The 22,500-nt window shown below is 61.3% G+C and overlaps 9 protein-coding genes across 9 annotated transcripts in view; all 9 read right to left on the reverse strand.

The window, feature by feature from the left end:
- Positions 1-281: 281 nt before the first annotated feature.
- Positions 282-1,865, reverse strand: LBRM_24_2000 (conserved hypothetical protein; the record flags this gene model as incomplete). The annotated part of the gene is made up of 1 exon (XM_001565414.2): positions 282-1,865. One exon carries the CDS (start codon positions 1,863-1,865, stop codon positions 282-284), a length of 1,584 nt encoding a protein of 527 aa, XP_001565464.2.
- A 1,023-nt stretch (positions 1,866-2,888) lies between these two features.
- LBRM_24_2010 (conserved hypothetical protein) lies at positions 2,889-4,934 on the reverse strand (the record flags this gene model as incomplete). Its single annotated transcript, XM_001565415.1, has 1 exon — positions 2,889-4,934. The coding sequence occupies one exon, from the start codon at positions 4,932-4,934 to the stop codon at positions 2,889-2,891; it is 2,046 nt and encodes a 681-aa protein (XP_001565465.1).
- Positions 4,935-6,479: 1,545 nt separating this feature from the next.
- LBRM_24_2020 (conserved hypothetical protein) lies at positions 6,480-7,577 on the reverse strand (the record flags this gene model as incomplete). The annotated part of the gene is made up of 1 exon (XM_001565416.1): positions 6,480-7,577. One exon carries the CDS (start codon positions 7,575-7,577, stop codon positions 6,480-6,482), a length of 1,098 nt encoding a protein of 365 aa, XP_001565466.1.
- A 913-nt stretch (positions 7,578-8,490) lies between these two features.
- LBRM_24_2030 (conserved hypothetical protein) lies at positions 8,491-10,872 on the reverse strand (the record flags this gene model as incomplete). Its single annotated transcript, XM_001565417.1, has 1 exon — positions 8,491-10,872. One exon carries the CDS (start codon positions 10,870-10,872, stop codon positions 8,491-8,493), a length of 2,382 nt encoding a protein of 793 aa, XP_001565467.1.
- Positions 10,873-11,487: 615 nt separating this feature from the next.
- LBRM_24_2040 (conserved hypothetical protein) lies at positions 11,488-14,076 on the reverse strand (the record flags this gene model as incomplete). Its single annotated transcript, XM_001565418.2, has 1 exon — positions 11,488-14,076. One exon carries the CDS (start codon positions 14,074-14,076, stop codon positions 11,488-11,490), a length of 2,589 nt encoding a protein of 862 aa, XP_001565468.2.
- A 1,320-nt stretch (positions 14,077-15,396) lies between these two features.
- Positions 15,397-17,724, reverse strand: LBRM_24_2050 (conserved hypothetical protein; the record flags this gene model as incomplete). The annotated part of the gene is made up of 1 exon (XM_001565419.2): positions 15,397-17,724. The coding sequence occupies one exon, from the start codon at positions 17,722-17,724 to the stop codon at positions 15,397-15,399; it is 2,328 nt and encodes a 775-aa protein (XP_001565469.1).
- Positions 17,725-19,020: 1,296 nt separating this feature from the next.
- Positions 19,021-19,821, reverse strand: LBRM_24_2060 (conserved hypothetical protein; the record flags this gene model as incomplete). The annotated part of the gene is made up of 1 exon (XM_001565420.1): positions 19,021-19,821. One exon carries the CDS (start codon positions 19,819-19,821, stop codon positions 19,021-19,023), a length of 801 nt encoding a protein of 266 aa, XP_001565470.1.
- A 1,074-nt stretch (positions 19,822-20,895) lies between these two features.
- LBRM_24_2070 (conserved hypothetical protein) lies at positions 20,896-21,942 on the reverse strand (the record flags this gene model as incomplete). Its single annotated transcript, XM_001565421.2, has 1 exon — positions 20,896-21,942. The coding sequence occupies one exon, from the start codon at positions 21,940-21,942 to the stop codon at positions 20,896-20,898; it is 1,047 nt and encodes a 348-aa protein (XP_001565471.1).
- A 368-nt stretch (positions 21,943-22,310) lies between these two features.
- Positions 22,311-22,500, reverse strand: part of LBRM_24_2080 (conserved hypothetical protein) — a gene marked incomplete at both ends in the record, with an annotated part of 1,767 nt that continues 1,577 nt past the window's right edge. Inside the window, one exon of the mRNA XM_001565422.1 lies at positions 22,311-22,500. This exon is cut by the window's right edge and continues 1,577 nt beyond it. Coding sequence (XP_001565472.1) covers positions 22,311-22,500 — 190 coding nt within the window.

The following is a 22,500-nucleotide window of genomic DNA, read 5'->3' on the forward strand; positions in this document are numbered from 1 at the left end:
GGGTCCCCGGCCCCCGGAGGGCGTTGCCCCATCGGTGTCCGGGGAGGGGTGGATGGCGTGGGGGGTTTCTCGAGGGGGGGGGGGGGCATCGCCTGGTGGCCCGCGGAGGCAGGCGGGGGGGGGGGGCCCGGCCTGTGCGCGGGGGAGGAGGGGGCGGCGGCAGAACCGTGCCCGGGGGGCCAAACAGACCACGGCCGCCAAGGGGCGCGCGCAGAAAAAAACATGGGAAGGCGCGCAGCGCGGGGTGTTCGTGTTTTGTTTGCGTCTGTGCGGGGCGCGCGTCACAGGACGGCATTACCGGCGCGAAGCGCCTTCTGCGAGCGTCGGCTTCTGGCTCTGCTTTTCTCGTGCGCCCTGCCGTCTTCGTAGGCGAGTCGAATTTGATCCTCGACTTCCTGCTTGAGCTTGTTCATGATGTACTGCCGGTCGCGCACCACTTCGTCGTAGGCCTGCTGCAGCTGTGCCGCGTGGTCTTTCGCCATGCGCTCGTTGCGCCGCACCTCGCCTTCATATAGGAACTGGAGGCGCTCGTTTTCAAGCTGTCCTACGCGATTGCGCTCCTGCAGCAGCTGCGCTCTCGCACGCAGCTGCGTTACTTCCTCCTGCTGACGTTGCAAGAGAAGTAGGTCTGCATCTGTCGGAAGCGCCGGCGTCTCGACGAGGATGCCGGCTTGCGCCAGTGAGACGAGGTCGCGCTCGTCCGCGACAGCCTTGGCCCTGTCTGGGGCCGCCGGTTGTTCTTGCGCAACGGAGCCTCGAGCTTGCAGTGCGGCGCTATCGAAGAGCCATGTCAAGCCCGCGTCGAAGGCGATGAGCACGGGGTCCCAGAAGACGTCAAGCAGCAGCGACTGCCGTGCCAACTGTTCCTCGCGTTCGAGCTGAACAAGCGGCAGCGACGGAGAGACGCTCGACTGCGTCGACGCCGCGGCTGCCCTGACGACGCGCACGTCGCTCATCCACGTGCCGTCTTGCGCAAGCTCCTCTAGGCCTACCACGCGATTGTTGAGTCGTCGTTCCTCGTAGCGGAGCTGCTCGACTTCGAGGACAGCCGCGGCTAGCTGCGTCTCTGCGCGCTGCTTCTGCTGCTCTAACGCTGCCGTTTTGCTGCGCAGCTGCGCCACCTCTTCAGAGAGGCGGCTGGCGAGCGTGCGGTGGTCCTGCAGTGCCGCGTTCGCTTTGCGCAGCTGGGCCAGTTCCGCCTCGCGTAGCAACCCGACCTGTGCCAGCGCATCGTCGAGACGGTAGATCTGGGTCTGGGCAATCACAGGGTCAAAGATTGCCAGGGTTGCCTGCAGGGCAGCGTGCACGTCTTTCTCTTCCCTCGCGGCCAGCACTGCGGCCGACGTGGCGTCCTCCTTTATGGCGACCTTGATAGCCGTGGCTGCGGCGGGGTCACCTACCGCACCACGCAGCACACAGACGGTTCGTGTGAGGTCTTCTACTTGCAGCTGCGCGCGTTGCAGTTGGGTGCTCAGGTAGGTGATGTGGTACAGGAGTCGCTGCCGATCGGCATAGTCAGCGGCGGTGATGTGCGCGTGTCCCTCGTCTCGCACAGGTGGTGGGGGCGAGATGGGTAGATGCGCATTCGTGCCAGGCGACGACGACGCGACATACCCATGGGAGGGCGGCTCTCGGTCACCGCACCACCTCTCGGCCTCGTCGCCACTGAGCTTCTCCGTGACGTTCGCTTGTGTTTCCTGCGGCGGTGCGTGCAGTGGCGACGGCGGTGTGGTAGGGCCGTCCACTTCTATGGCGTGCTCCGTCGGGGACGAGAGCGTGGAAATGCCGGTTGCGAGCGGACTACGGTCTCGGGGCGACACGGTGTGGCGCGCACTCGGTGGCGTCAGAACGGTGCTCTCCGCCATCTTGGCCTTTGCTTGCGCGAGCTCACGTAGCGGCAGCTTGAAAGCGACAAAGGGTTACAGCAAGAAGAATCAGTTGCCGGCGCAGGCTTCTATGAGTATGGCGTCTGTTCTGCGTGGCGGTCAATGTATCGTGTCCCTCGCCGCAAGCACGCTTCACGCCACAACGCACAGGGCGTCTATGAGGTGAGGTGGGGACGGGGGAATTGGCGACGACGTTGTTCTATGAGAGAGACGTACGCGCGTGAAGGGAGCACTCGACTCAGACTCAGAGACAGAGAGAGGGAGACTCGTTCACCGGGTGGCGAAGCATATACTTGTTGGTGGTTTGGGCAGTCTCGTTCTCGTCGTGTGGGGCTCGAGTCTGCCGTCGTGTGGCTTTGTGCAAAGCGGTAAGGGACAGGAATGAGGGAAAAGAGGTAAAACAGCACGGAGAGGAATCTGGGTGAGCTTGTGTAATCCGAGTGCTGTCACTGCTGCTTACTTGAGAGGTACGGCCTCTGCAGGTGTGTGTTCCCCAGAGCAGAGAACGAAGCACGTGCGGTGCGACCAGGCGAGGCCCCCTTCCTCAGTGCCCCTCACCTCTCCCCCTCGTTCTTACATTTGGTTAGGGGAGAGGCGGGCGAGTCGCCAATGTCGCTCGTCCATTCAGTTTTTCGTGTGAATGGGTGTCGTCTTCGTAGCCGAGCGCACGGCTGCATGCAAAGAGGAGGGGGAGGGGAGGGTGCCGAGCCCGTGTGTGTGTGTGTGTGCGCCAAGGATGGTGGCGGGAGGCCCCAGAGCCAGCGGCAAGATGCGTCGTTGTGAACGCGAACACACACACACACACACACACCCACAAAGGCAAACCGCCGAGAGACCAACGTAGTGCACCCGCTTACATACACCCGTGTAGAACACGGCACGCCACCATCGCCAAAGACGCCACGACCACTGTGGCAGCGCCTGTACCGCGGGTCAACCCGGAGACGCCCCGCTGTCAGTTATTATATTTCTCTGTCCGCTCGCAATGCGGCGGTGCCTGCGCTACATTATCGAGCAGTGCCGCTTCTTAGCATACTTCCCAGCCGCGGCGTCGGCGGGCCACATCCTGTTAGATGAGTCATTCTGCACGTGCAGAGTCTTGAGAGCAATCAGCTCCAGCATGTGCTGGTTCGCTTCGGCGATTCCCTTGTAACCAGGGAAGTAGTTCACATCGATGACTACAGGGATGCTGTCCAGCAAGAGCGACGTCGGCGCGCCAGAGATGCGGTCAAACATGTCGCTGGCGTGAAACGGTTGCGGCACCAGAGTTGGCGGCGCTGAGGCGCCCGCTCCAGGTGAGGTGTGCATGCTGTGGTTAGCAGAGGGCCGCGGCGTCAGTTCCGGTGTGTCAGCGCTGCGGTGGGCCACCTTCGACGACGAGGACGCCACCCCATCGTACCGCACGGTGGCACCTTCGGTGCGTCCAATGCCGCGCGCGCCCTTGCGTTGGTACGTGTGTGCGAGATGCTGTGGTACGAGCACGAGATCGAAACCATACAGGGAGAGACCAATGCCGGCGTAACCAGAGAGGTTCTGCGCCAGTTTGCTGATGGCGGTGTGGGCAGGAGTGCCTGGGGCAAAGAAGGCGTCCCACCTGTCCGCTGGCGCAATCATCGACTCCCATGGAGTCGACAGCTGTTCCGCGCTTGTGCTGCTCCTTGACATACCCTGGGGCAGCTCTGTAAGCGATGCGGTGGACGACGTATGCCGTGAGCTGGCAGTGGAGCCGCTGGCGACGTCCGAGAAGAACACCTTGTCTTGGGAGTCGATCGTCACTGGCACGTCTACCGCTGTCGACCCGCGCGTGTGCTCCCACAGGTGGGCCAGCAGGTTCACGGTGGGATTCACCTTCACGCTCATATGTGAACCGACACAGTACACCTTCAGCACCACTGGGAGCGCGTACACATAGAGCTCCTGTATAATGAAGCGACGAGCCTCGGTCGGGAGGGCGGCCTTCACGGCTGTCGGCACCGTCACATCCGCATCGCGGGTGAGCCACATCACCAGATGATGTGTGAAGGCGGGGCCAGTACTCTTGTTAGGTTTTGCAATCCACCAGCGTTCCGCCGCCGTCCCGTTCGCGCGCGCCTCCTCCTCGTCCATAAATGTGAAAGAGTGGATACCAAGCGGGGTGGCTACGCTTGATCCGCTCGTGCCCCCGGTGCGGCGAAAAGGTACACTGGACGGTCGCTCCCACATGAACGTGCGCGGTGTCAGCGCGACGGGTTGCTTGTCGTCGCCCATGCTGTCCAGCAGCTTGCACTGCAGACTGCGCGTCATGAGCAGCTGAACCTTTTCGATGGGGTCGACCACAACGAGAGGCACCCTGCACTGTCGGCTTCGCCGCTTCTGCGCAAATTTGCACCACCGTTCAAGCGCGTGGACTGCAAACGGAGTGCCGAACGTCGCCACCTTGTGCAGCACCACATCCACCGTGTCTGTGAGTGCGCCTTGGGATGGTTCTGCCCTGCCTCTGACCCCGTCGTCCGTCACCGCGTGCTCATCTACGCTCAGGATCCGCCCTGCCTTGGCCTTACTCTCTTCATTCGCGACGACGGCGGGTAGGTCCACTCCTGTGCTATCTCCGCTGTCACACACGACCATGCGGTGCCACTGGGCATCATAGTTTAAGTTGAGAAAGCGGAAGAGGCAATTGTCCAAGATGGAATGTGACGCCGAGTCCACTGCCGTGCAGAAGCTCTGAGCAGAGTGCGCTGTGGCTACGTCGGAGGTCGCGCGGCTTACCCTTCGACTCCTCGTGCGCGGAGTCATGCTGCGGTTGCCGTTGTTGGGACTGAGGCAGCCCTTCTGCTGCGCCGCTGTGCTTGCGCCACCTGCGTCCCCGCTAGCATCGCCCCCACACGCTTGGCCCGCCGCCAAGTGCTGTTGCAGCCGGAGAACGCGCTCATTGTGCAGCTTCCCTGCCTCTCGTAGCGCGTCAAAGGACTGCTGGTACTTCTTGGAGCTCGCGCAGAGGGCAACGGTGATGGTGCGCATCGTCGAGTGTTCCGGCGATGCCGGTGAAGGCGATGTGGTGTGACTCATCTGAGTATTGATCTGCCGCGTGCTCGGACACGGTAGGGCTGACAAAACTGTTTCGCAGGGTGCGCTATGTTTTTTTTTTGGGGAGAGGCCAATCTTACGTGTGCATGAACGGCAAGAGGTTGGGATGAGGAACTGGGCTGCAGCTTTTCTCTCCGCGATGTGGTGGGCAGTCGGACGCGTTCACTCTTCGAGTCAAATGGCTCAGATAAAGACGGAATAACGATGAGTATGCGCTCGTGTGGGGAGAGAGAAGTGCGGAGGCTGATGATGACGGCAGTACACCACGAAATAAGGGAAGATACCGTGCGCGCACCCCTCTTCTCTGCACGCATGTGTAATCCTGCAGAGAAGTGGGGGTCCAGGTTGAGGAGCGGGGGAAAAGGGGAGGGGCATGTGGATTGCTGGTTGCAAGATGGCCACCGCAGTAAAAGGCCGCAGTTGTAGAAGCATTTTTTAAACCCTTTCAGCGCATTCATTCTTTGCCACAGAGCAGCGGGGTGAAGCTCCACCCCTACCCCCACCCCGCAGCCCTGTCACAGACACACCGCGTGCGGTGCGAGGCAGCCGTAGGCAGCCAGGGCCTGGCGAGATGCACCCGAGTCCCGCTGACACTCTGCCCCTCCTATGGGGGCGGGGCAAGCGTGCTGCCGGTTGCAGGTCGCCCCGATGCCGCGTCGTCGAGGGCCTGACCGCCGACGTCAGTGGAGATGAGTCGCACCGACCTTCCAGCATTGGCAGGGCTATGGGGGCTGTCTGGCGTCTTCACGTTGAGTGGGGGCTACTGGGCCCTGGGATACCGTAGGCTGAGGTGTGCCCCCCGCCATTGAGGGGGTTGTGGGAGCGGAAGAGAAACAAGCAAACAACACGTTCGTGGAGGCGCACACACACTGTGCTTAGGGTGAGCGGATGCGAGACCCTCTGTGCATGTGTGCTGGTGTCTTGACGATACGCCACCGGTGACGCCGTTGCGGGGATGTCTGTGTCGAGTGGAAGCAAAGAGTCTATGCGGCCATGGAGGAGGGAAAAGAAGGGGGGGGGAGGGGAGCGGAATACGATGCAGGGTTGGGCCCAGCTAAAGGCGAAAGGAGGGGAAAAGAAAGGCACACATTGGCCTCTATGTATGTTACAACGCTGGAAGCTGCAGTCAGACGTTGCCCCACGCGCACGCGTGTGTAGAAGTCCCCAGGCATGAAAAGGAGAAGCACTACAGGGAGAAAAAGAGACAATGGCCAGAGCCGCTGAGCACTGCCGGTCGTCTTCCCTCCGTGTCTCCACTTTGCCCTCTTCCTTTGCATTCCTTCGCTCGCTCTCAGGAGGTGTCGACTACACCCAACCATGTGGCAATCCGCTCGTCTCGATCCTGCCGCTTTTTCCAACCACATTTGTGGTGTACGCCGTGTATGTCTGTGATGATGGAGGCAGTCACCGATCAAGCGGTCATCAGCCCTCGCTGCTATCAGGTCTTTGCCCTCTCCTGTGGTTGTCTCCCTCTCGTTGTAGGCCGCTCGTCATACATACAGAGAGAGACGGCAGAGACGGCTCGCCTTACCTACTGCTGCTATTATCGCTTCCACCACTCGTTGAGTAGGCAGGGTGGTGGTAGTAGACGTACCAGCACCATTTCAACGACGCCTGAAAGTGACGCTGGTAGGCAATCAGCTCCTTCGCTCTCTGCACATCAGGCGCCTCCTCCATAACGTTGGCTGGCGGCCGTGACACCCATGCCAGCGCGAAGAGACCGACACCGCTCAGGAAGGATAGGCTAACCCGTGCGTTGGTGGCTCGCATTAGCCGTCGGTGTCGCTGCGCCACGAGCTCCCTCTGCTCCACCGCCATGCGGAGCCGCAGCAGTGCGAGCACTCGCGTGAATAACACGGAGTTCTGCGGGAGCGCGTTGTGGTACAGCCGCGCCGCCTTCCATGTCATCAGGTAGATGGAGGTGAGGAAGAGAGCTGGGCTGATGACCAACTCCAACCCATGCAGGCCGCGACTGCTGATGTGACTGCCAAACTGCCGATCCACGTCGTACTTGGCCTGCTGCTCCACAGCTGTGAGCTCCTTGATCAAACTCCGTAGCTCCATCGCGGTGAGGGTGTGTGGTGGCTTAGTCAGCCTGTCGACCAAACCTTGACGTGTGAGCTCATAACCAGCCAGTGGGCAATTGGGGAATGTCTCCCACGATACGGCAGCCGTGGCCTTAGCGACACTAGCCGCTGCTTTGTCTACATTCTCCGCTGTGCGCTTAGGGCTTGTGCTAGTCGTAGTAGAGGAGAGCACCAACTCTGGTGCGGATGCGCCGGCACTGCGGGGTATCGACGTGGACGGCCGCCACTTGCGGAGGCTCGTCCACCACGTAGCTGGGCTTGCGCTCGCATCCACGCCGCCCTGGGTACTTATCAAGATCGACGGTGTTGTCTCTTCGGGTGGCGCTGCTGATGAGCGACCCTTGGCGGATACTGTGTCCACAGCGCTCGACGACAGAGCAGTGCTTCTCACGTCATTGCCGTCGACAGACGCTCTGGGTGACGCCAGTGCGCAATTGGCCGGTGCGAAGATGGCGGCAAGCACGTCCTGCGTAGTCTGTGCATCCGCTGGCACGGCACCTGCCTTGCCGCCCACTGGCTCTCCCGACCACCACGGCATTTCACCACCTGTGCGGCGACAATGAGCAGCAAGGGAAGAGGTCGAGAATGAGCGAACCGCCCTCGGCAGATGCCCATACAGGGGCATCCATAAACGCACACGTACGTGTGTAAGTGCGCTTCTGAGTCACGGCGGCGCGTGCGTCACTGCCTGTCTATTCAGTTTATGAGTGTGGGTGTGCCGCGCCGAGCGTTTCGCCAGTTTGGAGATGCCGTAGTTGAAGGGGGGACGGGGAGGGGGGAAGAGGGGGGAGCGCAAAAAAAAAAAGGGGGAGGGGTCGGTGACGGAGGGAGGCGGGCAAAGAGGCGACGTGTTTCGACGTTTAGCGGTGTGGAGAGCGTTGGCGCTACCGGCGGAGGACTTGTGCGTGCTGGCGTGCATGCGCAGGGTCTGCGCACCGTAGCAACCCCTCCTTTCTCTGGGCTGCCCCATGGCACGGATGCGGACTCCCCAACAAAGATGCCATACAACCCCTCCCCCCCCCCCCCCACACACACACATGCGTGTCAGAGACGGTGGTGCCACTCTTCCAGTGTTTTTCATCCTTAGCTCGTTTGTGTATTCGTGTGCTTGTTGGGTGAACGGCGGACTTGACCCGCCGTGACGCGCGCCAGCACAGGCGCGGCGGTGGCGTGAAAGGGAGCACCCGAGTGACTACCCCCTGCCGCAGGGCGACGCGTGTCCGATGCAGCACTACGTCGGTGCACAAACGCACACCGCACCCAACAGGCGGTAATATCAAAACACGAAAATGCAAAGAAGAGAAAGGCGGGTGAAGAAGATATGCCGTGGGGGGATCGACTGTACATCAGGCGGTAGAGAAGAGATGAGGCGGCGCTGTGTGCAAGTGCGCCCGTCACACACAATATATGCACGCATCTCTTCTCCATAAACGTGTGCACGTGTGGCAGTGCTACGCGGACGGCTGGTGCAGCAGCGCGCGTGCCCCGGCGATTCCATACGACTCCAGGGAACGCAGCCGATACCACTCGCCGAACACGCGGAGGACCTTTACCCAGTTCTCGCGCTCGTGCTCGGTGTATGCCAGCCAGCTCACCATACACTTCGGCAGGGGCACATCAACACCCGTCACGGAGTCCAACGACGGAAGGTATGCACATCCACCACGCAAGCAACTGCGCTGGCGAATCATCATGTCTAAGAAGAACATCCGCAGCTCGCGCGGGAGGGCTCGCCGCACCGGTGCCAACATAGTCCATCGCACACGCAGCTCAGACTCCTCTTGCGACCCCTCCCCTGCCCTTTGCAGGTGTGTTTGTGCAGCTTGCAGAGCGTGGTAGCTGCAGGAGGTGCACGGCAGCGGAAGCAACATAGACGACAGCTCTGCACTGGAAGTCTGTGCGGCGCACTCGTCCATGTGGCGTCGAAGCCCGTCTGGGCAGTGACAAGAGTGGAATGCCTGGATGGGGGCAGCCCCGGTCGTCGGCGCAGTCGTCGACGACAGCTGTGGAGGAGCCACAGCCGTTCCCGTGTACGTCGCCACCCACGCTGTCGCGTCGGCTTGGTGGCGCCGGAGGTGATACAGGCACCGCGCCATGATCGGAGGCAGTGCACGCATGTCGTGGTCACCATCAGAAGTGTTAGAGGATTGTCCGCCGTGCGTGGTCACCGGATCGCTCGAGTTGTCGAGGTGCTTGCGGAGGCACACGATTCGCGCCTCCAGCGCCTCTGATGACTCCTCGCCAACAAGAAGGTGGCTGAGCACGTATCCAGTGACGTCCGAGATGCGCTGCTCGCACGCTTGCATCGAGGGGAGATGGGTCTCGGAGAAGCGCCGAGCAACGAGGGCGGCCACGATTCGGTAATAGAGGGCCACCATTTCGTCCAGCGGTGTTGCTCCCGCTCCTGTCACTCGCGCGGTGCAGAGCTCTTTTTCGTGCGGCGCACTGTTCTCGTCCAGCTGCACGTACAGCTGTCGCAGGCGGCACAGGTGGCGCTGAATCACAATGCCACCCGCCTGCGTCGACGTCTCCATCTCCGCTTCGAGGGCTGGGTTGGCCTGAAGACCACGCAGAAGGGCTGCGACGTTCGCTTTCACCTCCCAGTAGTTTAGCTGTACATCCTTGGCGGTGGTGGCACAACTTGAGCGCGCCGATGCATGCTGCTCCTTTTTCTGCAGCTGCCAGACACGTGCCACGTACCAGAGGGCAGCGTTGGTGTGCGGCAGGATGGCGAGCGTGTCGGCGCCGAAGTCGACGCACGCCTGCAACGCAGCGCGCACGCCACTCGAGGTGGGTAGCGGAGGAACATGCAATGACGAGTCGCACAAATGGGCGGGCTGTTGCGTCGCTTCCTTTGTCGAGCTGAAGCAGCACGACGCGGTCAGGAAGTCGTTCATGCACGCGTTTACCTCGAATATCATCTGTGCAATCTGCGAGTCGCTGTCGGCGAAGGAGGGCAAGCGGAAGATGACGTGTTCGCCGACAGGCTGCCCAGCCGCCGCCCCAGCAACGGAAGCGCTAGGCATATCGCTGTCGCTGCACTTCATTGCTTCGCTGAGGGCGCTGCGCACTGTGAACACCTTCACTTGTTCTTGCCATCGATGCATCTCGCGGTCTAGCACGAGTTGATGTTTTCTGTTCGCGGCCTCCTCGTTCCACGTATGCAGTGCATTTGCCATGGATGGTGGGAGTGCGTCAAGGTCGACGAGCACCTCCAGCGCTGGTACGACATTGCCCACGCCGGAGTGGTCGGCACACCAGGCACGCAGCATCAAGTTCCGCTTGCGGAGGGCTGCGAGAAGCCGCTGGCCGGAGAGGGCGTAGATGCCGTCGTTGTCACGTAGGTCCACCAGCTCCAGTGCGGGGAGCCGCCCGCCTGCTAGCGGCTCCGCTCCCCGCCCAGACTCGCCCGTTGTCGTCACGGTCGGCAATGCGGCGGCTTCCTCGCAGCCCTCCACCAAGTGCGCTGTCAGAGCAGCGCTCAGTGCCTCGATCGTGCGAGGTCCTGCGCCGACGCCGCGCGCTTCTATGGCGCGCACCCACCGCAGAATCGGCAGCACTCGCATGAGCGCCGCGAGCCCGGCGTCGCCAAGGTATGACTGCGACAGTGTAAGGTGAGTCGGGAAGCACAGGTTTGGGGCATAGGCCAGGAGCATCTTGTCGGTGAGTGCCGGCGGTGGCGGTGCCGCCGTCATCTCGTCGGCGTTTGTGGCACCATCGGCAGCCGTGTCGAGGGCCACGTCGATGCCGTGAAACAGCTTCACCAGCTCACTGTGGGAGACACAACCCTCCTCGTCGCATGCGTAGCGGTAGAGCGCCGAGGTGGACCGCATGGTCGATGGCACACACATACGGTGTTTTCCCCTCTCTCGCCAATACTTCAGCCGCTGACTTGTTCGCAGGAAGCGGTGCCGTGCGTGTGCGTGGATGTGGTGGTACGTCTGTGCGCCCACCTAGAGAGGAAGAGGAGCGAGAAGCGACAGCAGCGGTGGAAGCGGGTGTGAGGGAGAGCTACAGCAGGAAGATGAGATGCACACAGGCATACACACACACACACACGATTAGTGGCAACGCTCATGCGCATCTTTCATGTTTTACGAGTGAAGTGAGTAGAGCACTGACGTGCTGGTCAGCGACTGATCTCCCGTCCTCTCCGTCCCATGGTGGGATTCTCCACTCCGTGGACCACAAGAGCAGGCCCAGGGCAAGGGAGGTGGGGAAGAGAGGGAGAATGGACCGGGAAACAAACATGTCAGGGGGCGGCGTGCGCACCCCCCCCCACACACACACGTACACACACACACACTGGCTGCCCGGGACATCCACCATAATACGCAGAGCCCTGCTAAGCGAGAGACCAGAAAGAGGAGAAAGGCGAAATCAACGGACATGTGGCGGAAGGGTAGAGGCGAGTGGCTGAGCGTGGCCTCGTCCGCGTCCTTGCTCCTCTACACATGTGGGGTTCGGTCGAGAGCGCCAGAGACGCGTCGATCCAACGCCTCGATCACATGTAGCACCTCAGTAGCGAACATAGACGAATAGTCTACCGCGCCATCAACGGCGCCGAGGTCAGTGTCTTCGCTCACGTAGGGTCGGTGAACGTCGTGGGAGGTGATGGCACTACTGATAGCATAGTGCCCTGTTGAGGATTGCGGCGGTGAAGGGGCGACATGAGTTGCAGAGACACTCGGCCACGAGTGACCCTGATCACGGTCGACCGACGCCAGCAGCATGCTTTGAGCATTACATGCGCTGCCACCCTTGCCCGGACGCGCCGTCGTGGATGAGAGGCCGTTTAGCGGAACTGGGTACACTGTGTTCGGTGGTGTGGTGGAGCGTGGCGGGCCAGAGACTCCGTTGATCGCGGGCGCGTTGGCATATGGAAAGGGTGCCTGGGCGTAAGCGCGAGCGTACGTATGACTCTCCGTTTCGGCAGAGGTGGTGAAGGGGGGTGGCGACGACGTTTGCCCAGCACGCAGCTGAACGAGCGTGTTCCTCTTGCCATTCGCCACGGTAGGCGATGCAGACGCCCCTTTGCGGAGTGCAGTGCCGGCGTCGCCTCCACATACATCTTTGCTTGTGTGCGTCGGCGACACATCAGGGTCCCTCACCCCCTCGCTGCACCGATGAGAAACAGACACCGTTGCGGGTGGTATCAAGGAGCGGTACAGCGACGTTAAGGGAGAATGGCTCTGCTCTGCGACTGGAACGGCTGCGTTGGTGGAGGTGGGAGGGGAACCAAGGGGAGCTGACACCGCCTCGTGCCCAGCTGGCGGTTGTGGTGGCAGTGGCGGCGGCAATGATAGGGAGGACTGCACTGTCGAAGGCGCGGCGGGCGTGTCGATACGCGCGTGGCACTCACTGGACTGCGGTTGCGGTAACTCGCGACTTGCCGCCGACCACGCCGTCCCCGCCCACTCCTTTAAGGTGCGGTATTGCTGATTGAGCTGCTGGTACCGCACCTCCGCCGGCGCCTCGCAAGCAGCTGGCTCCACGCACTCAACGCTGACGGCCGAGGTCGCCTGCCGCTGCTCCTGCAGTTGCTGGAGGTCCTTGCTGAGCTCACTCTCGCGAACCTGGAGCAGTTCGACCGAGTGTTGAATAAGTGCCCAGTCCTCCGCGCACTTGAGCGTCTGCGCCAAACGTTCACGGCGGCGCATGTCTTCGTTACGGCACTCCAGCAAAGCGGCCTCGGCCTGCTCCACACGTCGTTGCAGCGCGCCGATGCATCCGCGCGACACCTCCGCCTGGTTTTCCTGTGACACGAACGCGTGTTGCGCTGCTTCCAGCTGATGCTGCATCTCCTCGTAGCGCTGCTTGAAGTGCGTTGCCTCCGCCACCCAGCGCCGCCGCTCGTGTCGTACGTTGCTCAGCATCGCGGCGACGTGCTTTAGTGCGAGCAACAGGGGTGTGAGGGCGGTGCGCAGGCTTGCCTCGTCTGCCACAGCCGCGATGGCGGATAGCTGCGACGCTGCCTCTGTCCTCCCGACTGCATCCTGTGATGTGCTTAGGGGGTGGCTCTGCACGAGTCCCTGGCGTGGGCTGAATGGCGAGGGAGGACACCGCTGTGGTGGTGTGATGGCAGCAGGATCGTGGCAAGTGTTCGCAGGCACCTTGTTCAGCCCGTTTTGCGACGGTGCTGATAGAGACGGCGAAAGTCGCTCTGTTCTCCACAGGTCTCCTAACACCTCAGCCTCTGCGCTGTGCAGTACACTCTCAGCACGCACACGCGTACTTTCACCTGCTGAGGCATCCCATCGCAGCGGCTGCGTCTCCATGAGCGTGTATTCAGTGGGTGTGCTAGCTGAATGAGAGTTGGCAGGGAAGAGCACGACGTGTGGGGTGCTGTCGGCATGGTGTTCGGTACTGGCGATCTTGTCGCGGGCTGCCTTAGTGTGCGGAGTGATGCACGCGAACATCCCGCTCGCAATGGCTTCCTCCCTGTCTTGGCTCTCGTATGCAAGGCTTTGTTGATAGTCGTAGGCCACGTTGCTGAGCAGTCCGGCAAGGCGCTCCAACGCGCTTTGAAGAGTCGCTGACAGCCGCTGCCGTGATGTAGTGCTGGCGTGCTCGTCCACCTGATGCATGCGAAGCTGCTCCTGCAGGATGCGCAGCTGGTGCTCCACTTGGGAGTGCTGCTGCACAGTGAGTTCGTTTCTGTGCTGGGCAGCCGTAATGTCCGTCTGCAGCCTTTGCATTTCGTCCTCTCGCTGGCGCAGCGCGGCACTCAGCTCTGCAACGCGGTCCCAGGCTTCTTGCACCTTGGCTGACAGCTCGTCACGCTCGGCGGTCAAGGAGAGCAGTGCCAGCTTTGCCTTTGCCGCGTCGCGGCGCTGTTCCTCCGTCTGCGCCTGGCGCGCCTGCAGTCGCTCCTGCGACTCCTGCAGCGCTCGCTGCAGTTCTTGCTTATCAATCTCTAGGCCTTGACAGCGTCGACGCAGTTCAGCGCATGTTTCGTCGCTTGTGCGCGCCAGCTGGCGTGCTTGAACGAGACTGCGGGTCACGTGATACAGTTCGCTCTTCAAGTCAGCCACCATCTGCACCTCTGGTGTTGTGACGGCTGACGAGACGGCTTCGGCTACCGCCCCATTGGCGACTGTCGTGGCGGCGCCAGGCTTCCGGGACGTGTGCGTGGAGTGCGCCGACACCCGCGTGATAGACGAGTGCCGGCTGCAGTGTTGCGACGTCTCTTCTGCGCCAGGTGCAGAGGAGTTCGAGTCTGAGGACAATAGTGAAGAGTACTTGGGGGTTGTCGCCTGCGCAGACGACGGGCGTCGTTCGGCAGCCCAGCCATCGTGCAGTGGCGATGCCCGGAGCACCACTGTGACGTTCGACACCTCTGTAGAGGGATGGGAAGATGGTTTGCCCAGGTCGCTCATCGAAAGAGCTAACACAAAAAGCAAGCGAGGGAGTGAGTCTGTGGGTTGAGTGCCAGGGCGAACGAGTGCCAGACCTGCCGCAGCGATGCAAATCACTTGAAGCTCTTCTTCAACGGCAACCGAAAGCGAGGATGGAGGCGGAGAGAGAGAGAGAGAGGCGACTTCCGCACATGCAGAGTCTCTCTCGTTGCCCCTCCCCCCTTCTTGAAGGTTGGCCCACCAAAAGGCGGTCTATGCGGTCGTATCTTTTGGGAGCGAGCGAGGGAGAAGAGAGGGGGACAGTGGGGGAGGGGGAGGGGGCGGTGACACAGACAACGGCGACTTGGCCATCTAATGTCTTCCCAGGGGTATTGCTGCGACTGCAGGTGTGTGCCTCTATGGAGGGTGTTTGTGTGTGTGCGCAGACTTATGCAGAAGTTAGGTGAGTTTAGGAGCCGGTCTCGCAAGCAGCCCATCCCACAGAGTCATCACAGGCGACCGTCACCCCTGCGCCGCTCTCTTCTCTCCTCTCTCTGTAGGCGTGTGGGATTGTGTAATGGTCCGAGCACAGCACCTTCGCTAGTCTGCCCCACACACCCACCCACGCGGACATAGCGCGCCTCTTTCTCTTTCTGTTGCTTCCATCTGATGGGCGCGCACGCGCACTTCTTTGGCACACCAACCACGCATCTCTCCCCCTCTGGCTGATGGAGCTTGGCGATAACAGCAGCACCGTCCCGACCATAACACACGCATACGGACGGGGAGGGGGCAGGGCGGCATTGAATGTGTTGTGCATCTCTCCAGCAGCGTTATGGCCCCCCCCGCCCCCTTGGCACCGCGTCGACCACAGCGGAGCATCCGCCTTGCGCCCCCATGTTCTCCTGCCTATGCGCCTCACCTGCAACGCCCGCCCCACGAGATGGGAGGCAGCGGGAGGGTGGCCGATGCACAGTCCCGGCGCGGAGCCAGACGAGCACATCAACACATATGTGTGCACTACAACCTCTGCTCGAGCTCATTCAACATGGTGAACACCTTCCCCAGGCGCTCGTTGGCTGTGCGGAAGGCTTCACCACCACGGCGGTGCACAATGCCGTCGAGGATGGTCTGGTGCCACTGCGTTAGCTTACCGTCCATCTCAGCGACGCGACCCTCGAGTCCGGCAAGCCTCGCTGCGATCCGCTGCCGCCGCTGCGCCTGCATCGCTTCGCGGCGATTCATGTCGCTACTGAGCTCTTCGATGCGCCTAACGAGGTCAAGTGTCGCTGCGCTTATCTCCGCCTGTGGAAAACCGCGCAGCCAGCGGCGGTGACACTCTGGCAGGGCGTTGAGCATGTCAAGCACAACAGGCTGAGGATCGCGCAGACGTGATGTTGCGTCGGAACCGGCAGAGGGGTGCAACTGCAGTTTGCCACAACGGGCGTACAGCGCGGACCGCAGCAGTGTAGCGAGACTTATTGCCAGGATGTTGCGCCGCCTACACGAGCCGTCCATCGCGGACACCTCCGGCACCAGTGCGAGTTCAGTGCACCCGACAGCAACGCTCGCGTCGCTTGTGTCGTAGGGCAGGCGCAGCACGATTGGCGACGGTGGAGCAGCGTCAGTGCTCACCAGCGGCAGTGCTGCTTCTTTGCGTGCCCGTTCTTGCGCATCGGAGCAGGGAGGACGCCAGCACGTCCACCCCTGCCGCCGCCGATCCCAGTGCGGAAACGCTATAACAAACGTCACCTCCCCTGAGGCGCCGCTGCGCATGACGCACACGTTTTGTGAGAGGGTCATGCTTGCGCCGTGCGTGATGGGTGGAGCGGATGGAGCGAGAGAGGCCCGCACGCCCAAGGAGTCACTGGTATGCAGCGTGAAGGATATGTTCGGCCGGCCAACAGCGCGCACGTGAGCGACACGGTGGCGGGCCAGCAGGTCCTGCCTACTCACCCACGCACCCTTGACTAGCCCGTTGGCGGTGCAGAAAAACACAGCGTGCGTGCCAGCTTCCATGTCGACCAGGCAGCCGGCAACGGCGAGCGCCTCGTCCCCGGCCGCAACGGTGTCGTCGCCAGAGATGAGATGATGCACCTCCACGTTCAGCGAGACCGCGGCCACCTCGGCTTTCCGCAGCGCCTCCTCTTCGCACGTGTGAGCTCGGCCATCATTGGTGGCCTCGGCCGCCGCGACCACTGGAAGGCAGTCGTCCCTGAGGTGCACTGCGTACACGTCGCCGCTGCTGCTTAGAAGAAGAAGAATAGCAGGGATGCTCTCCGTTGGCGGCAGCGCGTACATGCCCACAAGGTCCAGCTGCGAGGTGGGCAATGTCGCGGGCTTGGGGCTGGGCGGGGGCGAGGTAGTGCCTTCCTCACTGACCTTGTCGGTGCCAGAAAGTGGTAGAACCTCGCCATGGCCGGTACCCGCTGGTACGGCGTGACGCGGTGAGTGGGCGATGTGGCTCGCAGTAGCGATCATACCGCTGGTTAGGCTCTTCGCGTGGTTCACTCGGTATGAGGCCGCCTGTGCCTGACTATCCGCGTCGCCGCTGTGGTGGGTTATGGAGCGAACGTCCGTTGCCGCTGTGGTGGTGGCATGCGCCGGTGACGCAGTCGATCGACGTGGGGTGCTGATTTCCCCTGCCAGAGGCTTGGGGCGCGTACTCTGCGACCCCTTGTTGTCTGAAGCGGGTGCGTTCTTGGCGAGACGAACTGTCGCTGATGACGTCGACCGGGTCGCAGGAAAGGGGTGCTCATACGCCTCGGCTTCAGCGAGGGCGCGCTCAATGGCTGGTCGCAGTGTGATACGACGGTGCCGCGGCACAGTGACACCCAAGTAAGATTGGTCCGTGTCGTAGATGGTCAGGTTGCCCGAAGTAAATAGCACACACAGCATGTGGTACTCCACGGTGTGCCAGCACACGCTCTGCACTACCTCGGGCATCTCCAGCTCACAAACCGCCGCCGGCACAACGGAAATGTCCATAATGTAGTGGTAACGGCGGACATTGCTGATGAAGGCGATCTTGCGACCGTCAGGAGAGGCGTGCGCGGAGTGATGGAACAGCGGTGTGGACGCGGCGGCGACAAATTCCGCTTCCCTGTCACTACCGTACTCCGTGGGATACCCCACCCTCGCTGAGGACTCGGCATACCGGTTGAGCTCCGCCCCACTGCATGCCAGGGAGGCGTGTGGGTGGAAGCGCGTTTTGCGGTTCAACGGGAGTGGCGCCAGTTGCTCTCTTGGTGGGAAGGAGCTAGAGAAGAGAAATGCTTTATCCGTCACATCGCGCGTGACAGCAAGGAAGACGTCGTTGCCGATGTGCACGGCACCATTCGAGCGCATGGCCTCTGGGTGACGTTGGTGTGTGCGTGTGCGAGGAGTTGGTGGGGGAGGAGGAGGAGGGGGGACTCTTAGAGGTTACCTTCTATGCGTTAAGGTCACAGGGAGAGAAAAGAGCGTAGGAGAGGGAAGAGAGAGGTGGGGCGGACTGCTGGTGAGTCGATGGCTTCTCACCCATTGCTGACGCCCGTTTGTACTGCCGCTGCCGCTGCCGCTGGTGTTGCTGCCGCGTGCACATGTGTGTGTGTGTGTGTGGGGGGGGGGGGAGAGGGAAAGGAGAAGAGAGAGGTTAGAGAGAGAGAGAGCTACATGAAGAAGTGGAGTGCTCAGAGTATTTGTGTGTTGGCATGCGCCTCTGTGTGCGGGCTGGCGAGCAGGTAACCCAGGCCATACAGGAGAGAAAGAGGGTGGGGAAAAGACTCTGTTATGTCTCTTCCCTGGCCCCCTCAGCCCACACAGCGATAGAAAGAGGGACACTTCTGCTCACTCCCGCAAGTAGCGCAAATGTAGGGAGGCGGGTGATGTGATGGAGCAGGGCTTCATGAGGTACGCACGCACCTCTTGTCGTCAGCGAGGTGCTGCGTCCCTTCGCTCTGACATTGGTGTCGGGATGCTAACCGCCTGATCATTTCTCGCTCTTTTTGTGTCCTTCATGTTTGTACACACCCACACACCTTTTCCCTCTCGTTCATCTCATGCGTATCACTGACCTCCCCATTCATTCAACACACGTTCATTCAACACACGTTCACACACACACACACAGCGGGGCTGAGAAGAATTGGGGAGGAGGCGGAGAACAGAGGGAAGCGCAACGTCGAAACGAGAAGAGGGGTAGTGCTCCCCACAATACGGTATGAGAAGTACGCACGCGCGAATACACACCCACCCCGAGCAGGAGATGTGCAGAGGGTGCATGGGGGGTATCCGAGCGATGCCTGGCGTTGCTGTTTTGCGGATCGACACGTCAAAGAGGTGTGCGCGATGCAACCACGACGGCAGCGACAAGGCGAAGGGGAAAGCGGCGGTGGTGGTGCGGGGGGGGGTGCGGGGTAAGGACTGTAGTGGTGAGTCCCTGCACCGACAGGCAGACTCTCACACACATCCACACACACTCGCAGAGCGAAAGAGGGAGAGAAAAAGAGAGACGTGAAGGGGGGAGAGGGGTTGAATACATCAGTGGACATCGAAGCACGTGAAGGATACACACACACACACACATATACACACTGGAGAAAATCTGGTGGGAAAATAACAGAGACACACCCGCACACTCGTAGGTGCCTGCGCTTGTGCATGCTAGTACATGGTGTCGCCAGAGGGGATATTGTAGACGGAGAGCTTGATGTGCCCATCGCGCGAGGCAGGGCGCACCGGCACGAAGGCTGCTGGGCAGTCGTGGCGCATGTGCATCGGCGGCACCTGGTACGCCATGGATGCTGTGGTCTGGAAGTCGCGGTTTTCAGGCAGGGCGGCGGTCTGGGTGTCGCGGCAGGCGCTGCGCGTCATCGGCACCTCCTTCGGCTGGTACTCCGCTGTGTAGTTCGTAATGCCGTCGAAGGGGAGGCTATTCTGCAGGGTGTCGTCTGCCTTGAAGCTCTTTGGCGGCTTCGGCAGCTTACCCTGCGCGACCAGGTCACGGACCGGTTCCTCCATCGCCCCCTTTGTCGTCGCGTATGTGCCTGGCAGCTTCGGGAGCGGGTTCTCCTTGCGCTTGGCACGGTTGTAATCGGGCATCCAGCCTGGGAAGTCGGCGCGGTTGGTTGTCGTACCCTCAAAGGGTAACGGCGCTGCTGCAGCCTCTCGGGGCTTGTAGGACTCCGCCGGGCGCAGATCCTTGCCCTTCAGCAAGTCCGCTGCCTCCTGGTTTGTCGTTTTGAAGTGGCCGGGCTCTGCCTTGACCGGGAACACCGTCTGGCGGGCCCTGCGCGGTCGCTCCCGCTCGATGTTCTTGCCAACGTACTCATCGCGGTAGGTCGTCTCCCCAACGAACGGAATGTGGATGCCGGGGCACTGGTGCTTGCCACACTCGCAGATGCGGCACACACAAGTGCGGCCATCGCCGTAGTCAAGGCTGGCGACAGAATGTAGTTGCGTCATGATGCCGAAGAGGTGCTGTCCTTTTTCTAAGAGGAAAGGATCGCGTTGGGCCCAAGTGGAGGCCGGTGTATGAACCTGAGTACGACGTAGGGGTCACACACGCACACGCACACACACACACACACACACACACACACACACACACACACACGTGGAGGACGAGGCAGCGAAGGGGGAGAGGGAGAAGACGACAAAGAAAGCGCAGAGCGAGAAGTGTTTGTGTGGCAAAGGAGAAAGGGGGGATGGGGGAGTTCGTGCGTCAGCGACTGCGCACACACGTGCGTATAATAGGCGCTTATCGGTGTACGCTGTATCGACGAAGGGCAAGAGGGGGAGGGGAATAAAGATGTGGGGTTAGTGGGAGGAGGAGACGAAGTAGCGAGGGACAGACGGACAGAGCGCGTGCGGGTGTGAGGGTCAGCTGTTCTACAGGAGACTGAACGTGTAATGCCGCATGGTGGGATTAGAAAAGAAGAGGGAGAGAGAGGAGTGCGTGAGAGAGGGAATAGATGTGCTGTTGCAGTTTAGCGGTTCGCACGTACCTGCCAGCAACCATACGTATGCGGCTTCTCCTTCATCGATCTGCCCTTCGGCGCTGTACATCGGTAGCGACGCGTTGCCTCACTGGTGATGAGGTCAGCACACAGACGCACAGCAGAGATGTATACGCAGAGGCGCTTTCCGCCCCCGCCGGCTCATCGTACGAATGACGCAGGAGGAGGCGGCGGGGGCGGGAGTTGGGAGGTGGAGAAGGCGTTCGGGAGATGGACGCAGCATGACGCATGGACGTTGTAGCTTTGTCCACCACCCGTGATGGGAGATGGCGAAGGGCAAAAACACATTTTGACGAAGAGAATATGCGCATAAACTCAACGTAGAGCTCAAGAGCGAGGTGGTAACACTACATACACACGCACACGCAGACGCGTGCACAGACAGGCGAAGGGTGCACAGTAAGTTGAGGGGAGAGGACCGAAAGAGAGTGAAGGGCGCAGAGGGAGCTGCTGTACATGAGCGAGAAGAGATAGAAAGAAAGATCCGCCGCAGGCGTTCGCGCCCCCGACTGCTGTTACGCTATTGAACTACCGATGTAGGGATCTGGATGGTCACAAGACGCTCGGCTAGCTCAGGTAGAGACATTTTCTCCAACGCTGGCGTCTTGGCAGGCTGCTGCGGCCGCCGCGCTGTCATGGCGCCACCGTAGCGACTAAGGTGCAGTTGAACGCTGACCTTAGTGGAGGAGGTGCTCAGATGCATGTTACCAGTGGCCGCGATGGGCCCGTTCGAGGAGCCATGGCTGAAGATGGACCCTGCATCGTCATCCACGTAGTTCAAGCCTATTCCATGCCGCTGCGCCACGTCCGCCGCACTGCTTCTCACCTCCTCGTGGAATGCTTCAGCAGTGCCGACGTCAGTGCTTGACTGCTGGGCCGCCACCGCGTGCTCTGCGGCAATACCCTGAAGCGTTTGCTGCCGCATAGCTTGCTCGCTAGCGCTTCGCTGAGGTGCGGGGCGTGCGCAGTAGTACGCCGTAGCCTCCTTCGCCATCTGCGCCTCCAGCTCATGGGGACCGTGATGAGTGCTGTAGCTCCCTACCCAAGGAGGCGTTGTGCATTGAAGTACCGGCCGTGATGGGACGATGCGGTCGCGATCCACGCCGGCGCAGTACACGGCACCGTTGCGTCCCAGCGTAGGCAGCTTCCCATCGCGTCCGCCCTGGTGCGGCATAGCACTGCCAATCATTGCTTCCGGGTACTTGCGCGGCTCAGCGAGGCGGCAGAGGTGGGTGTGACGTCTGCGACGTAAGGTGACCTCGACGGTGGTGAAGGGGCGACGAGACGTCTTGTTCGCCAGCTGCCGCTGCACGCGCTCATCTTTGATGCGGCGCTGCTCAAGCGCCTCGGCTTCTTTGTCATGTGCACGTGCAACCTCGTCAGCCTGCGCCCGCTCGTACGCGCGGAATGCTTCCTCGCGCTGCCGTTGCTCTTCTTGCTCTGCTGGTCCGTTGCGTCTCCGCAAGATACTCTGCACACGTGCTGCGTTTTCGCGATCGATTGCTGCAGCGTAGTTGCTGTACTGGTTGGCGGTGTAAAACTCGATCCGCGGACCACCGTACCCCATGGCGATGGCGATGACGTTAGTATGGGCGCGAAAGAGAAGGAGACTTCGAGTATGCGTCTGTGGACGAGCCCCGAGAGAGAAGGGGGAAGAGGGAAGGGCAAAACTGTGTGATGCTTCTGGGCAGGAGGCAAGCAAGGTATGAGACGGGAAAAGTAGAGGAGATGACCTGCACGAGACGAGGTCCATGAGAGGAGGCGAGGGAGTTATCCCCACGGAGGAGAGAGCGGCACTGCATCTGTCGTCTTCTCTCCGTACACGAGGAGCCATGTTGTTTGCCCACGCCCCCACCCCCTTAAGAGTTCCCTTAAGACTTTGGTTGCTTTGTTTGTCTGTGTCTCTCTCTGTGGCGCTATGGCGATGCCGCCTTCTCACGTGGAAGGCGGAGAGACCGTGGGCACGGTGTAGAACGAGTCTAACGCCATCTTCAGCGGAGGCGACGCGCGAGGTTGCGCCAACCCAATTACCTCCGTCGCTGTTACCCCGTGGAGCCATTTGTTCGTCGCAGCGCAGAAGTAGCCGTAGTCGTCATCGATGAAGAGGCCGTCAAAGCACACCCAC

This window comes from Leishmania braziliensis, chromosome 24 (genome assembly GCF_000002845.2).
Source record: "Leishmania braziliensis MHOM/BR/75/M2904 complete genome, chromosome 24".
NCBI lineage: Eukaryota > Euglenozoa > Kinetoplastea > Trypanosomatida > Trypanosomatidae > Leishmania > Leishmania braziliensis.